The sequence below is a fragment of the Zonotrichia leucophrys genome, chromosome 12, assembly GCF_028769735.1.
Source record: "Zonotrichia leucophrys gambelii isolate GWCS_2022_RI chromosome 12, RI_Zleu_2.0, whole genome shotgun sequence".
Classification (NCBI taxonomy): domain Eukaryota; kingdom Metazoa; phylum Chordata; class Aves; order Passeriformes; family Passerellidae; genus Zonotrichia; species Zonotrichia leucophrys.
The window spans coordinates 8,519,866-8,538,016 of NC_088182.1; the positions used below are offsets into that span (position 1 = coordinate 8,519,866).

An 18,151-nucleotide genomic window follows, 5' to 3' on the forward strand; every position below is an offset into this window, starting at 1 on the left:
ATTAACAGCTTAATTCAGGCTTCAAAGCTGCAGTGCCATGGAGAATCATATGTGCTTCACTAATCTTCATTTGGGGCTGCTAAAACTACTGTTACTGCTTATAACCTGGTCTGCCCGCCCTCTTACCTCTCCCTTGGTGTTTTCTACCCTTAAAAGTGATTCATTCTGCACAGATCCTAAAAATATTTTCTTCCTCATGCTTTGTACACGTGTTCCATCCAGACTCTTTTGTCATACTGGACTTTGCCACCCTCCATCTCTGAAGTCTCCTGGCTACCCCAACACTCTCACAGGCAGTAGAGAAATAACTGTGTGATCACCTCCTTAATTCATATGTATTTCCACCTAGACAAAAATTATCTTCAAAGTTGTACTTGTGTACAGTTATGACCAGAATATCCATTTTTAATTTCACAGATAAGAAAAAAGACTGTAAAAATTCTAATATCAGAGGCTGCAAATGTATATGCTCATACCAGATCTCTGACATACTTCTAAACAATCCATTCTTTTTGTTTTCCACAGCCTGTCAGTCAGCAGCATCACTATCAGAAAGAAATGAGCCCACTTTCCCATTCCAGCCCACGGTAAGATTCCATTTATAGCCCAGGCAGTAAGGATTCAGTTAGAGTGTTCTGAATATTAAATGTGACACTCTTTGATTTAATCTTCAATCTCTTTTCAATTGCAACCTCCTCTCAGAGGGCTTTATTGCTCGTTTTAGTCATTGTCTACAGTATGTCTGAGCTGTCTGGGAACACAGAACTGAATTCTGCATGTTTTGGATGTACCACTGTGTATTTAAAGTATCTGACACAGGCCTTGCTCCTGCATCTGCTTTGATGTGTGATTCAGCAAATCATCCTCATCTCACATCCATACACTCTCATCTATTTCTTTCTCCCTCTCTGCTTTGAAGGCTTAGAGCCAGAATTCTGTATGTGGCTGTAGGTGTCAGGGAATCAATTGGTTCCAAAAGATTTTAATGCTACTTATTAAGAAAGGGGTTTTTTTCAATAGATAGCCCAGTTAGGAGAGGGGGCAACAACACTTTGGGAGACAGCAAAGGGATCCTGTCTACAGCATATTTTGTGTGGCAGATTTTTAGCTTGATCCATTTTGTTTGGAATCAGGAACAAAATCCTTGTGAATTCATTGTAAGGTGAGATGACAAGGGGAGAAGGTGGCTAAGGAAAATTAATCACATTGAGACTGTTGAGACAATCAAGATTAATTGTCCAGTTTCAGACCTGCTTTGTACCTGTGAAACTCGAACATCACTTTGTCAATTTTTTAACTGCCTGAACAAGAGGTGTACTAATTTTTAAAAGCAGTCCTATTTCACTTTCACTTGGTGTCATTAATGTGGATTTTGCTTGTCCAAGTTTTAACTGGATGATGTATGTGTGTGTTGGGGGACAGGGATAGGAGAAGACATTTCAGTTACAACTTCTTTGTATTTTACCAACAGTCTGAAATGTTTTCTGAGAGCTCTCTGTCAGTCTGTTATGCAGGATAATGTGTTTCTCCTCACACAGATGTTTTCAGCCACTTGTCTCACTTGCTATCCATATTTTTATGGATTCAAGATCTTCTGATTAGATTTTATGAAGTAAATAATCTGAAACTTTCTGTGCAAGTTCACTCAGTTGCATCATTTATTGCAAGAAACAGCCATATATTTCCAGTATAGTACTGGAGTTAAAAGAATAATCCTGGATTCCTGTTCCCTTTCACATGTAAATCAAGGTACTTCTGTTTGTCTAGAAGACCTCTCTAGGTGATGGTTGTCTAAGGAACCATCTCCTTGTAAGTTGGATGGATGAATGGATGAAGTGGACAGAGATAATTGACTACAGTCCACAGAGTACAGCAGGAGATACCTTGAGACAGAACTTTGGACTCTTTATTCCAAAATCGATTTTATAGTTCTGATGACATTAAAATTGCCTATATTTCAGTGCAAGGTACATTCTTTTTCTTCTTTTTGCCCATATGTTGGTTAAGTCAGGTTTTATGAAGTTATTTTTATGCATGTGCTACAGCAATTTGGTACTTTGTACATTTTATATACTGGAAAAACAAATAAACACCATTATCAGTAAAAAGAAAGTGTTTCATCATATCAAGTTAATATGATCAACAATGAAAACTTGTATATTCATATAATAAAATTTAAAACAAAATAGTATAATTTATTACTTAGTTCTTATGCTATTTTAATCCAGTACACACAGTAGACTTAAATTTCCCTAGAAATCATTTCTGAGAAATGCAGGTGGTATTCATAAAATACCTGACTTGCAAGTGCCTCATAAATTCAGCAACCCTTGTGAACTGCCAGAAAAGCATTATTGGGCTGTAAATACAGAAGATGACAAAATTATGAGGTCAGTCTGCATCATGATGTAAAAACTGGAGAGGATGTGACTTGAATACCATTATTCACATCATTACCATTCATTTATAATGGAAAACTGTAATGTTTTTCACAGAGGATGTGTACCTAAATAAGGAGGAAATAAAATTAATGGCAATTCTATAACTTAGTTCCTAAACTGTTTCTAAAGGGATTTTTAACAAATCCTGTATAAGCAACTAGAAAATGTCTAAAACTTTGTAAGCCTACTATAGCTTTGTAGGGAACACATGGAATATTTGAAATACAGCCCCTTTAAGTGTGTGGGTGTAAATGCTATAGTATGAAGATAGTTACATGGTGCATTTACTGAATGAACAAATAGGTTTTTCTGTAAAGAGGGGAAAAGAACAGGTCTTGAGAGTAATTTTAGAAGTGTAGTAGTGATATCTTCTGGGAAATGAAGAGACCAATGTGGAAGCTATTGTCCAGTAAATGTAGGTTCTGTCCATAATGAGATAAAAGGACAAGCCAGGAAAGAAAGGCTGTGAAGGTAATGGAAATTCAGTCAATAAAGAGACTCAGCTCGACTCATTGCCCATTGGTTGCACTGGGTAAAGGTCATAACTCTGCCAAGAAAATTGTTCCTGCCACAGAAACCAGCCCAGCTGGGGCTGCTGTGCAGGGCAGAGACCCAGGTGATGAGAGGAGACAGCTGAGGCTGCAGGGCAGGAGAGAGAGGGGATGTGGCTGCTCCTGCCCTGGCCCTGCAGCTCCCACAGCTGTGGGATGTGCTGCTGGCAGAGCTCAGGAATTGCTTTCCTCTCTGCACACAGGGAGCTCTCACTGTCTGTGAAAACTGAAAATTATGGTCATAAGTCCAAAAGATTCTTTTGCTTTCCATCACAGTTCAGCTGTCATGTGACATTTGACCTCTCCAGTGCAAGGACTACATTTATCTATATAACCAGCATCTCCTTAGTAAGATTTTCTCCTCCAAACTATTTGTGTGTCATAGGAGGTTTGAAAGTTTCACTGAAGGAAATCCTGGAAGATAGTAAATGTTGTAGAATTTCAGCCATACTGAATTGTGGTATCCAGAGCTATTCTCTGAAAAAGATCACTTGAACCTAATTTATTAAAAGATTTTATAAACTTCTACCGATGCTCTCCAGAACATTTATTTCTGATAAGAGATTATTTTTCTGCCTTAGAGAAAGGTTTCAACTTATTAGAAAACCCCTGTCTTTATAAACGTTGCCTCACTAGATCCTGTCTTGGAATCCTACTCAACTCTTCCCAAAATACAAATGAAATTTGTTCCTCTTGTTCAAACAGTTGTTCCACAGAAACTGCACTGAAGCAGGGCACAAATATTTCAACATTTAATTGAGCATCCTTTCACAAGAAGTATATTTTACTTAAATAATTTTGTGCCAAATGTGCATGGCTAAATTTTCAATTAGGTTTTATCCAGATGTTTCTTTTCAGTTTCTTCTCTCTAAAACCAGCTGGTAAGTTCTGCAGCCTCTGACAAATGATTAAGAGCCATTGACCTCCCTTCATGTGGGCTTGCTATGAGCTGACTAAAGCAGGTTGTCTTGTCATTGTAACCTACATTTGTTAAGTTAGACTGATTGGGATGTCATCATTATTCTTCCCTCTACAATCAAAATAACCCAAAAAACGAAACAATGCAATTGACCCAAAGAAAAGTAACTAACATTTTCATCCCTTCTATGGTAAATGTTATAGATTTGAGATTTGTCACCATAAAATGTTTCACTGATATGGAGAGTGGTGTGTTTGAGGAGGACAATAACTTTAAAAAAAAAAAAAAGTTGTTGGTTTTACCTTAAGGAAAAAAAAAGAACCCAAATCCTCAGTTGCTACTTTATCCAACAATGCAATTTTCTTATTTTTGTAATGATATGCCTGCACAGCACTTCAGGTAATGAATCATGAGATGCATAAACATGTGCCTTTAACTAAAAGTACCTTTTAATTATATACAAACTTGATGACTGGTAAAATTTAGGTGTGTTAGTTCTAAATATAAATTATATGTAAATATAATGAACACCTCTTTCTGTGCATTCTGAACACTCTACTGGTTTTAGAGAATAAATTATTTCTTTATCTTTGTTTGGAATTTTCTTCTAGAGAAGTCTTTTTTCAGAACCTATGGTTACCATATATATTGCCATTACCATGGTACCTGACATTTGCATAATTTGCATAATGTCAGTGATTCCAGCATAAAAAAACACATCAGCTGTAAACTTTAAATATTGAAAGTATCTTCAGCTTTGAGACTACCATTCAAGTACTCTCATCCATCCCAGATGAAAACTAAACATTCCAATAGCTGGTGCATGTGTTGTTATACCGTTGAGAGATTCTGTAAAATTAAACTCACCCATGAAATGGTGCAGTAAAAGAGGGATTGCAGCTATAACATTTATTTGCACTACACCAGAACCTCTCCCTCGTTCAGGGTGTGAAATTCAGGCACAAGAGGCCCCTGCATTTTCATGCAAAGGTTTGAATAGCAGAATAACTTAGTTAAGAAGCACATTTAAAGACTGTTTTTTTCAAGCAAAGAAGCATATTTATTCTTATGATTCATTATAAGATCATACAATACCATTACTTCTGCAAAACAGACAATATTACATTATGAAGTAGTATAAAATTACACAACAGTTGTCAAAATAAGTGAACAAGAACAATGTATCACAAAATGTACTTTGGTTTTTATTTTACTTGTTCAGTTACTTACCCACAAAATAGAGTAATTTGCAGTAGATCTCCCAGTCGTTAATCTGAATTAGCAAAGTTCTGCTGCATTTGTCAGGCAATAATGTGCATGAAAAAGAACATGACAAAAGGAGCAAATGGCACAGGAACCATCTAATTGAACAGGTTACATTTTTTTAATCATGATGCTAAAAAGCTTAGCTGCAGAAAGGTTATGGAGAACCAAGCAGCTAACACGCTAAAGCTTGTTAAAATAATCCAAAAATGGCTTTCCCTTGTATGGGAATCTAAGAACATGGAAACATGACAGCATATGCACTAAGGATTTTAGAAATTACTTTGATTGCAACAAGACTTCTTAGTCACTAGACTCAGGTGCTTCCTGAACTGGTAGAAGAATAAAATACAATTTATTTTTTTAATTTTATTTAATTGTTAAAAGTACACAAAAAAAAGCACATCCTGCCTAACAGATACTTCATTAAATGTGCAAATCCATTTCATTCACTGATCAATGAGTATCTAATGTAGTTACTAGAATTTACTTGCTTAGGTTAGATTAACACAAAGGAATTTTGACACACCTGTGCAAATTCATTACTTCCAATTTATACAGCTGATCTTCTGATAAATGAAACACAAGTAGCAAGGAAGAAAGAGATAGTACTTTACTTATATCAGGGGTTAAAACACTGGTTTTCTCTACTAGTGCCATTTATATTGCTAGTGAATATCAAGACTATGATCTGGCCAGCAAGCTAACAAAGTGATAATCTAAAGGTTCAGTCTTTAAGTAAAATTAAATGTTCCTTCTATTTAACAGAACCTATGATAGCAATTTCATGTATTTAACTACAAAACATAGACCAAATAGCAAAATATATTAATTGCTAAGCTGTTAAACCTCCAAATTTAGGTAATTTGTATTTTTAGATGTATATGACTGTGTATGGTTTTAATAACCTGCACAAAGTTATGATTTCAACTTTGATAATGAAAGACAAACTGGAAAATATTAACAGGTCAGATTTTCTGCCAATACCAATCAGCATGATTATAGTGTAGATACCTGTAGTAGCACCTAACTTTATCTAAAATATCTTGTTTACTAAGTAGAATTCACATCATTTTTGTTATCCTTGAATCCAATCTAGCACCCCTAAGATTGTTCATTTCAAGATTTAAGACTTTAAGAGCAGATTCAAGCCCTGCACAGCTGCACTTGTACTTTTTATGATCTCATGGACAATTAAATTATTTAGCTTTTAAGGAGGTCCCTGCCTCCATTAGAAGTGCAGTGTTTGGCAAAAAGGACTTGCTGAAGTGGTTTGGAGGAAGGAAAAAAGCATTTTCTAAATTGTCCGGTTTATCTCGGCTGTTTGAGGGGCCTGTGAAGGCCCGGGGTGGCCTTGGGGCAGCCCGCGTATCGAAGGACGAGAAGAGGCTTCAGTTCTTCTTTCGGTTTTTATGTTTATTAATTGTTTATCTAAAAGATGTTCTTTCAGCCGAACAGAGATCTGCTCAGCAGTCAGCCATGGGCACACTGTCTCTGCCCTCCCGGGCAGCCACGTATCTTTATACCCTTTGTTACGTGTACAATATTTATCATTTTTCCCCAATACCATCTATTGTTATAACTCGGTGCACTCTCAGTAATAACCAATCCAAAGGTGCCACCGTGGCCAAAGAAGATGGAGGAGAAGAGGAAGAAGAAGAAGGACAGGACACGCCCCAATTCCTCCATCTTACTCCTCTAAACCCCCTGTACATAAATCTTAAACCTTGTGTCTCACTCTCTAATTAACCAATCCCTTCACCATTCACCCCGGTGAAGCCCTCATCCTTGTCGTCTCCTGTGTAGGGTTAAAGTCCAGCTACCAGACACTTCTGGCAACATTCCAGGAGTCCCGAGGCTCAGCATCTCAGGACTGAGATCTTGAGATCCGACACTAAATATGCTTCTGATTTTCTCAGTCTTAGTGCTAGGAAAAAAATGCAAGTTCCAGTAAGGCATACAATAAATGAAGATATTATGTATTAGGGATGGAATGAATCTGTCACTTTGACGGATTGTGAGGCAGAGAACAGATTAACAGATTACTCATAGTCAGAATGCAGCTCACTGTGAAAAATGTGCAGGAAATGATAAGTGTTGCTTTGTGCTGATTTAATGATATCTTGAAACTACAGTAGCACTCCAGGAAAATAACACAATTTTAGCTCATGGCCTACTTTTTTTTTTTCAATAATCAATGTATTGCCAGATTGCCCTTAAATAGTTTTGAAAATAGAACTTTCAATTCCTGCAAAGTCATAGCAAGACATTTATTTATGTTATTTTTCAAGATTTTTGTTAAAATATGCATTCAAAACTCCTTGATTTTTATGTATCAGTATATTCTGTATTCTTATGGTAGTATATCTTCTGCTTCTGTGAACTCACTCAGTTTTTCATTTAAAAAAACACTGGTTTCCCCCTACCTGAAACTGTGTAGCACTAAACAGTTGTTGATGTATAAATTAATACTGAATTTGTATTAGTTTATGGAATTTTTATGGAAAAACTTACAAACTTTCAAGAACTTTAACTGTTTAAAGCATCTTAGGTACAATAATGACAACTTAAAGCTCAGGTGATTTCATAATTATTACAGTCATATGTAGTGGCAAGACCTGAAATTATTTTCAAATAATAATGGCATTTTTTACACACATCAAACAAATCTCATCATTAATAGCCTACAAAAGTCATTGCTTCACTATTGAACTTATTATTGAAGAATTTATTTCTATGGAGGTACTCCTGTTAAAAAACAAACCAAAACCTCCCATTATGATTCAGGACTTACATGTGACAAAGCAGAAACAAAACAGCTGTGTGTAGGTAATTTGCCTTAAATTAATAAAGTTACACATGTGTCTGAAGGTAATGAGATATGGAAATAATAGAAAATTCTCATCTTTTAATCTGAAGGAGCCTAACCAACAACTCATGCTCCAAAAAAGTTGGATCAGGGAATAGATGAGGGGTCTTACAAAGCCAGGCTACTTTTTATTAATTTATCTAAGAACTGAGATAGTCTCTACTAAATTGTCTTAAATAGATATAACTAAAATTAAAAACAGGAGAAAATTAGGTCTCAATCTCAGCAGAACTGGAGCATCCTTGAGATGGGAGCTGGCACTCTGCATTCAGTGCATCAGGGTAAGATATCACTGTGCACTTTCAGCATTTGCAGCAGGATTTGCTCCACATGGTATCAAATACTGCTAATACAGCAGAAGTATGCACTGAGATTTAAGCTGATAGCTGCACAAGATGTCAGGAATTGGTCTTTTTTTTGTTAAAATGTTTTTCCAGTTGATTCATACATTGACATTTTCTGGCCCTCCACAGTTAGTCAAATCATCCACTGTAAAAACACAGTTCAGCAAATGTGCTCCTCTTACTTCACCCAGGCACAAGCCCATTCTCCTCTCAAGTCCATAAAAATTCACTGAGTAAAGCAGTTAAATAAGATCTTTTGTGGTTTTAGTGATTGTACCCTTCATGTGCTGAATAGACTGTCAATCTGATGTGTTCATAATGATACAAAACTAATGCTGGTTTTCATTCCCTGATTTGATATAATGGAGCCCTGGCCTTGCACTTTTGCAGTATACTGCAAGGCTGAAAAAATATTTCTTTTAATATTTTTAGACAAAACCATACTAAAACTTTGAAGCATTTCATTTTTTAATAAAGTGAATTAAATTATCCCATTGATTTAAGTAATACAAATTAAATGTGATCCAAAAGAAATACAATAAACTATACTATCTCAAGACAGTGCAATATTAAAAATCTCTATACTAAGTGATTTGACATTTTCTCAGTCTCCCAATCTGCAAAAGTATCTGTGAAAAAAATCAAAGTATCAAAGGTATTCATTAAGATTTCAGTGAAAAACTTCTGATTCTAAGGATTTCTGTTGATGGTAATAATTTTAATACCTTGTCATTGATAAGTGCTGCTTAATAAAACCTCAATAATTTTCTCAACAGACTTTGCTGGTGGAAGCCTTTTTTCTGCAAAATTTACCATACTGCCATAAAAGTGAAAATTATGTTCATAAGTCCAAAAGATTCTTTTGCTTTCTATCACAGTTCAATTGTCATGTGACCATTTCACTATATGACCACTATTATCTGAAAGTATTATAAAGAATTTATAAGTGATATTTTTTTAAGAAAAATGTAACAAGCTTATATAACATTTGCATTATATTTTGGTATGCAGAATAGCTTTCAGAATAATGAAGAATTTTAGTGCAAGCCCTAAAGGTACATGATACTGTTGAGTGTGTGTGGAACCTATTCAGAGCCTTTCTACAATGCAGCTCACAATGTCAAAAGACAATATTTGGCATTCCACCCTGTTATCAGGAAGCTCTGGATGGTTTATTGCACATTGATTGTATTGATTACAGCTGGAGGCATTGATAGCATAAATAGAGTGGGTTTAATTAGTCAGAATGTGTGATTAGCTTTTCTGTTTTAATGAGATAAACTAGCTCCTTTAATAAAAAATAAATATTCTCTATTCACTCAGAATAAAGCCACAATAACCAGGAACACAGATCACAGTCTGTGTTGCCTCCATGCTGGTCCTTGACTTTTGTCAAGGTCTAACACATTTTTCAGGATGCTTTTTTAAAATTCACAGAAATCCTCTGTCCCACACACACACACAAATGCTTTAGTTTCCTCCTAAAAGAAACTGCAGATTTTACTGTGGAAGTTTAGTGTGACTGCTCAGCTGCAGCATCTCTCAGAATTCCTCCTGTAAAGCCTCTCCTTAGAATTTTATCCATCAACTGCCAGCACTTAATCTCCAGTGTCATTTAACCAGTAAGATTTCAGCACTCATGACATTTTTTTTAAATTTCTCTTCAAGATTTTAGGAGGGTAATTTAGACTTTGCTAACTAACTTACAGAAGTAGTAAACCAGTTTTTAATATATATTGTGTAAAATGCTTTATCCTCGAAAATAATACTAAGTCAACAATGAAACCCTAATACTGTAATGTTTTGATTACATGTCTTGGTGGGAGGGGCTTGAACAGCAAAACTATTTGTTTTCCTTGGACATTGAGAGAAAACACATGAACTGAATCAAAACTGTCTTAATAGGAAATAATAAACTTTCCAACACATCTCTATTGCGTCTGCCATTGATAAAAACTTCTTTGCCTCCTTCTAGAACCATCAAAATCATTAGATCGTACACTTGCACCTCCTAGAAAAAGTAGTTATTCATCTACTGAGTCAGGTAAATCAAAATAAATATGAATATGAAGCTGAACATCTTAATAGAATATTTGACTCCAATAAATGAAGGACAAAATTAAAAATAAAATCACCTGGCTACTCAAAAAATCATCCTATCTCTGATTTCTCAGACTTAATATTTCATGCACATCTTCCAGATATGAGACTTCAAACTAAAATTTATCAATTTCCTGAGTAATAAAACCTATTAATATAGCACAAATACTGGTTTTAACAACATATTATTAAATATTAACAACATCTTATTTAATTTTAACAACATATTATTACCTTGTTCCCTCATTGTTTTCTCCATGATTTGCCTCTTTCTTTTCCATTGGAGGTAATTACCTTACTAGCTTTCTTTCCTTCTTGCTGACACTCTCTCTGCTTTAAAGGTCCTATTTTCTTTAGGAATTCCCTGATACATGTTTTATATGAAAAACCACAAATCTTTAAATGCTTCTGGTTTATGCTAGACTGGCAGAACTGCACATGTACTCCAAAGCTTTTGTATTTTGTAACTGTGTTGGTCTGACTGAGATAATTCTCTTCAGAAGGGAGCACTGTCTTTCTCTCTCCTTGCACTTTTGTTTCAGCAGCTGTCCCAGCAGAAATATTCTGGTTCTTTTCCGGCTCTCAGACATCGCTGCCTTTTGCAAAAGCTGTGGTGACTGTGGAAGGAAATGCAGTTGGGAAGCAGAGGTGTTATTTAGGACTCAGTACTTCCTTACCTTCCCCAAATCTGATGCACTTTCTCTGAGAGCTCAGCTTTGCCTTGGCTGCCTTTGTTTCAGTGCACTTGTAGGGAACCAGGCTGGTGCTGCTGCTTTGTGCTGCCAGCCCCTGCTGTGAGCATGGGCAGAGTCTTGTGGGTTTGGGGCTGATTTTCAGGCAGATCAAACCAAACATGCAAAGGACAGCAATGGAAAACACATTTCACCATGCTACTGAGTACAGCCTGCATTTAACTGTTATTCCTAAAATTTCTAAAGCTTTGGTGTGGACAAAGAGGCTTTGGCTGCACTCAGGGCACGCAGATAAGGTGGCAGTGACACACATGGCTGTGGGCATTGCTTGTACCAACTCCCAGTGGCCTCGGCTGGAGAGCAGAACAGAGGGATTGGCTGTGAGGTTGGCCATGTATGTGAAAATAACATGATGCTATAAGGAAATTTTAAGGTATGTTTTTTACATTCTGACATGATGGAAAATTCAATATCTCTTCCTTTAAATCTGCCATGCTACTTGCTGGGTTTCTACACCAACAGTTCTGTTTCCTGAGGCGGAAAATTAGTTTTTTTCATTTTGACTGCAAACAGATATGTGGTTGTCCCCAGATTCAACCCAGATTATGCACACATGCCAACAGGAGATGATGTAGAATCAATAACAAGTCCAGAAGTAGCAGAAAAACTAAAAAAAAACCCCAAAGCAGTCAGCATATTTTAGCAATTGCACCAGATGACTGAGCCTTGCCAGATTTCTCTGACAGAAGCAACTCGTACATGAGATCATGAAGGCTCTTAAGAAACTAGAAGTGTGTTACCTATTTCCTTGGTGTTGGACCATCAAGTTGAGACAATTACAGTCTGGAATGTAAAGAAATCTGCCAAATTTATCGGGAAATCTGGGAAAATTTATCCGTTTTGGACAAAGCCATGGATGTTGACATTACCTCTCCAGCTCTGGCTAATCTCCCCAGCCTGTAGCACAAGTTCACATGCATGATGCTTTTGTGGCAGCTGTTGGAACAGCCAGACATAAGATAAATCAATCCCAAACCAAGTTTAATTTACTCTTTAGAGCTGCACTGCTTCATCAGCATGAAGCAAACATATGGGAATTTATCCCCTTCCATACAGTGGAATTCACTCTTGCCTTGCAGTGGAATAGGTCGGTCAAAAATGTTGGATCTGGTTCTATCAAAATGAGGTGATTCATTGAGGTCCCTCAAACTCTGTGTTCAAGTGTTGACTTGCAGTTGTTCAGTCCAGTTAATGATGATATGGAAGCTTTAATGGGTTACAGCTCATTCCTGCTGGAGAGGAGAGAAGGGAATTTAAGGAACCATCAGCTATGCACAGTGTGCAAAGATTAATTTCATATGTGAAAAGATTTACAAGACATGGTCACCTGAACAAAGATTGTCTTTGTGACATGGATGTGTCCTTCCAGGGCTGTCTTTCTCTGATATGTGAGACTTTGTCACTGCACTGCAGTTTGCCACAAAAAAATGTGACAACAATAACAATTAAAACAGCTGTTCTGTTTTCCTTTCTCTGAGCTGCAACAATCAAAGACAGTGTTTCATAAAGTGGGGTGTGTGAAAGGAACATTGACCTTTGCATGAAGGTATGATGGCATGAAAATAATTCTTAGAAGTTATGACACTAGTGTCCAGAACAGACATAATTTGTCCATAAGTAGAAGTACCCTGTCCTCTATGATGAAGACCCCATCAAAATCTTCTTCTTCACAGAAGTAAAATAGATAAAGGACACCTGTGATAAGAGTCCCCTATATTGTCTTGCCAGTAGCTAGAATCATGTTAAGTTCAATAATAATTTTTTCTCTATTACATACAAGACTTTATAACAATAGGAAATGGATAGAAAGAATTATTTAGAATGTATTTGCCTGAGAATGTTTTTTTTCCCCCATATCAACAACAGCATTCAGACTCAACCCAATGTTTCCCCTTCAGAAAAATGTTTGTGGCATCCATTTCTGTCTGAGCTCAGCTCTGTCTCACCACCCATCCAGACAGGGAATGTCACACCACATTCTGTGTCTGTCGCCCGACTGCAGGGGCACCGAGCACTGCCAAGGCAGCGGTAACCAAACCAAACACATCTTGTGATTGTCTTTGTGCCTCTTTCTTTAGAGGGGGTAAGGATTTTTAATCAAATTGACTCCCACAGGTTGTTCATTCCAAGCCTTTATTCCTCAGAAAAAGACTCTGAAGGGTCCTGTAGGCTTTCAGAGGATAATTCTGAGTGATACTTGTACACCCTGTGCTGAGAGAGCAACATCAGCTGAAATCTAAAATGCAAACCTGATTTAAATCACAGATATTAATGTAAACACAAGAGGTGAACAGGCCTGAATGGAGAAAGCCTTAACATTTAATAATTATATTAACTGTAAAGTTTATTTTTATAATAATAAAATCCAGATTGATTTTGTTTCAGAATACTTGACAACTTGAGATTTCTTTTGTTCTTTTGGCTTTTTTTTTTTTAATAATCAAAAGAATTAGAAAAAAATAGGAACACAAACTGGGTTTTTATAGATGATATTTTGATTTGTATTTTTCAGGGACTCGTTAAATGTGTTCAGTCCCCCTGTCATTCCTGGAAGCCAACAACTAGAAGAGAACACTAAATCTTCAACAAAACAGACCTCCAGGTAGGAATTTATGAAGACAATGAAAAGAACCTGGGTAGAAAGACACTTCTAAATGTTCTTTCTGTAGTGCTGGTACTGCCTTCTCATAGCTTTCTATCCAACTACTTTCTGGTTTCAAGTTCCCTTGTTTATGAATCTCAGCTCAAGGCAGCAGAGTTTTCCATGCAGTATTATTTGCCTTTGCTAGAAGAACAACATGCAGTTGCTGTTTCCTGGTGTTCTGGCTCTGTACAGATTAGCTCATAAAAAATGCATCTTATTTGTTAAAAATAAGGAATTTATGCTAATGGGGATGGCAAACCTACATAAGAACACAAGGACTAAACATTCTTATTCAGAGGCATGATTATACTTGCATAAGAGATACTTCTCTTATGAAGAAAAATTGCAGATTTAGCTCTAAATGAAATCTTAGAGTGATTTCCTGAGGACTGTTGTCACCAGAGTTACAGGCTGTTGCTTATTAATGGTGTTTGCTTAGAGAATGGTAAAGACCTTAACTGAAACTGGAAAGAATAAAGAAAATGCCTTGTTTTCCTTCTTTTTCTTATCATTTATGTTAGGAAACAGGGCAGAAGGATCATCACCACAGAGTATCACAAAATGGTTTGGGCTGAAGGGGACCTTGGGGTCCAGTTCCAACCCCCCTGCCATGGGCAGGGACATTCCCCTCAGCCAGGTCCAGCCTGGCCTTGGACACTTCCAGAGAGACATTCCCATTTTTCTTCAGGGCTCAGGAATTCACTGGGAGCTCTCATAAATCTGACCCCTCTATTCTGGCTGTCCAAGGGGTAAAGATGTCTCAGGGATTTACTGTCTAAAATAAATTATGCCCCTCAAATTGGGAACATTTTCATAGACATAGACTTGTAATTGTTTGTGACAGCAAAATACAAATTTTCTGTCAGGAAGGGACCTTGGTTTGAAGAATCAAGTAATATGTTGTGTTAAGGGTCCTAAATAAGCCAAGCAGAATTGAACAGTCATCCTTGAGCTATAGGCACATTGCATAAAAATTCATGAAAGGTCCCAGAGAATGTTTTTCATTAGTATTATGAAATTCAAGGCTTGTTGCAGCAAACCTATAATTTTTTAACTTTTTTTTTTAATTGTGTTATTATCTTTAAAAAGCTTTTTAAAATAAGTATATTTGGGGATTTGTATTTCTCCTGGTATCCACACTAGAATTTCCAAACTGTTTTGTGAATTGTTCCTAAACTCATTTTCCTTTAAGCTGAAATATTTTACATCATGTGCCTATGATTGCACATTTGAGGAAGAGAAATTGTCTATATACCATAACTTTTTTTTGCCTTTTATTTTTGTACCTTCATTGAGTAAAATTCTGACTGATGTATATGTAGGATGTTTGTAATTTTGATAACTTCACAGAGAAATTTTCTATCTCCAGATACTCAAAAAACCCTGCTGTACTGAAAGGATCATTTCTCCAAGAAACAGGAGAGAACAACAAAGCCATTCCATGACCTTCCCTCCCCAAACAGGACAGTTTGGATTTTTTCTGAGCTACTGGACTCCCCTCTCTATGAAGCAGCAGAGAAGCTGCAGTGCTGTGTGATAAAGGCCTGTCAGATTGGATCGTCCCCATCAAACATCAGAATCTGGGTATTTTCCTAGGTACCAAAAAAACCCAATGGACCATGGTAACTAGATGGTTTAGAGTATCATTTTTGAAAGAGGTGCTAGATAAATTGTGTCCTGTGATATATCTTGAGGACCTTGGGAAAAACTTTTTTTCCTTATTCATTTCAGTTGAGGTCAGTAATTTGTGTGGTTCATTACTGACAGTTATATACCAGATGTGAACAACAAACTGAATGCTCAAATCCATTCCAGGAAATTCTGCTGTTCTGCTCAGCCTCACCTTTTTTTTATTTTTTATTTTTTAATACCACATTAGATAATTACTTAATTCTCATGTTGGGAAGTGTCCCAAGATTATTTACTCTGTGCAGTTTTCCAGTGTTCCAAGTGTCACAAGATAACCAAACCATACAAAGAGCCCTGAAAATCTGCAATGAGTCATACTCTATTCCAGATAGGAATTTTATCTAAAAATATCCTTAAGTAAAAATAGTATAGCATTAGTAAATTAATAAAGATTGGTCAATTTTTATATTTTTAAAGAAATCTTTAAGTTGAGGCTTAACTTTGGGGGGAAAAGTGATTCCTTTCTAAGAAAGGATTTCACTCTGTAGTTCCTTTCTTAACATTTGCACCATCCATTAGTTAAATGGTGAGATGCAATGAGTAGTCTTCTATTCAACAGGTTTCCCAATACTATAAGAGGAAAAATTAGACTCATAAGTACGATAAATTTCCATAGATTTTTCCATTATTGGGCACTGATGTTTCTGGGGTATATACAGTTCTGTTTATCTTGACAAAACAAGAAAATCTCTAAATAAAGTGACAGTGATAAAGCTATAAGTGTTCTGGAACTTTATGGTATCTTGGCCTTAAGACCAAGGGATAAGGTTATAAAAACTCCAGGAACCACAAAGTCTTCTTTTTTGGGCCACAGCTGCTGGCAGTATTCATATGGTAACCCTGCAGTACATAATCACAGGATAGATTGGAGCACTGTAGTTCAAGGATCACCTTGGAGAAAATCTCAGCAGTGTTCTTTCCACCAGACCATCTGCTGACAGCTGATCCAGTGCGTGGGACTTCCATCAGAGTCAGAACATGATCCATGTCTCTTAAAGTGAGATTTGCTACAAGGTGTTTTCTAATGTTAAAACCTAAAATAAAATAAAAATATATTTCTGTGAAAAGGGAAATTATTTATTTTAGTTCTCCATAGTGGTGACTATGTAAACACTGTTGACATAATCCACATGACAACACAGTTATTTGTACATTCATTTCTGAGTTCAGAAAAAGCTGCTACATGCCTGCTCTGTTCTTTGTTGTCTGGGTTTAGACATCTTGATCAAGTCTTCTTCCAGAAAAACAATGCCCCCCTTGATTTCAATGGGACACCATTTAATTTCATATAACAGGTATTTGCAGGTACTAGCTGCCTTCAGTCTTCCTTCAGCTCAACAAAAAACTACTCATCCCTCTGTAATGTATATCAAAGACCTCAGTTTTCATTTAAAATCAAATTATTTTCTCACCTCAAATACCATTTAATTTTTTAGTGATTTAAGAACAAAAGCTTTGATCTTGCTTTCACCATGAGATGCAAATTTAACTGCAAAGAGTTTTTTTCATGCAATTCTGAGCAGCTTCAACCCCAGAAGTGTGGGTGGTGGCGAGATGAACAACGATGGAAATTTTCTTTGAAAGTGATCTGCTGACCAGTTAATTTGGCCACAAACACTTCTGTCCTGTCTGTGGTCAGGCTGCCCAGAATGTACCCTTTGAAACAAGAAAGACAACTTCTAACACAACCACTACATACTGCTGGAGTCTTTTAGAAGAATATCATTTAATTTAAGTAGTACTTCTATTCAGGAAGAAGAGCAGCAAGGAGGTTTTCGTATGTCTGCTAATTGGATAGTCCATCCTGCCATTGGAAATTTGTTGCAACATCTAGAAATGCCTTGTAATGTATTTGGGGGTCTTGTGAGCTGCTAAAGGAATTAAACCTGACTTTAAAAACAAGACAGGTCTAGAAAACTAAGTTCTCTTTCTGGTCACATGAAAATACATGCAGGGAATTGTTGATATAAAGGTATAAATCCAGCTAGTCCTGGATGCAATATAATTTTGATTTGGTATGAATTCAAGGCACATGGGGAAAGAGGTATAGCTGTGATGGGGCTGAAGAATTTCTCATTCCTAACTCAAACCAGGGAGTGTATTGAGTGGCCAGTTTCAAGCTAAAGAGGGTGAGACATTTAAGCTTAGAGGAGAAAAGAGAATCATTTCAAAGTGAAGCATAGGCACTGGAAAGCAAAATAATAAAAGGAAGAATGCACTGGAAATAACAGCAGGGTTTCAGGTGAAATTGTGAGGCTGTGTGAGGGAGTGAGGCATGAACACCATTTGCTTGTGCCCTGTGATCTGAAATGGACAAAAAGACGTTCAGTTCTTCCCCTTCTTTCTGCACTGCATCACTTTGCCCAAGAGCTGTCCAAACAAAATACCCCACTTGACCTCATTTAGTTCCCAGGCCTGATGAAGCACCCACAGCAGGAGGGAAACAATTTGGCTTTGCCTTCTTATCTTTGGTTGGGGTGAAGAACAGTTTCTTTCTGATGGTATTTGTTACATGCTACTGAGGAAACAAAACTGAAATCTCTTCTGAAGGGATGAAGTGCACATTTCTGTATGCATCA

General features: G+C 36.7%; 1 protein-coding gene across 6 annotated transcripts in view; it reads left to right on the forward strand.

The window, feature by feature from the left end:
- Positions 1-18,151, forward strand: part of CFAP20DC (CFAP20 domain containing) — a 66,651-nt gene that overhangs the window by 47,463 nt on the left and 1,037 nt on the right. For 4 of the 6 annotated variants that reach the window (XM_064723851.1, XM_064723855.1, XM_064723852.1 and 1 more), the window contains 3 exons: positions 526-587; positions 13,752-13,841; positions 15,253-15,686. In XM_064723851.1, the coding sequence (XP_064579921.1) occupies positions 526-587; positions 13,752-13,841; positions 15,253-15,328 (228 nt within the window). In that variant the 3' untranslated portion in view covers positions 15,329-15,686. Of the gene's footprint in view, positions 1-525; positions 588-13,751; positions 13,842-14,630; positions 14,633-15,252; positions 15,687-18,151 lie in introns of those variants that run through there. The other 2 variants (XM_064723857.1, XM_064723853.1) reach the window with 2 other exon arrangements.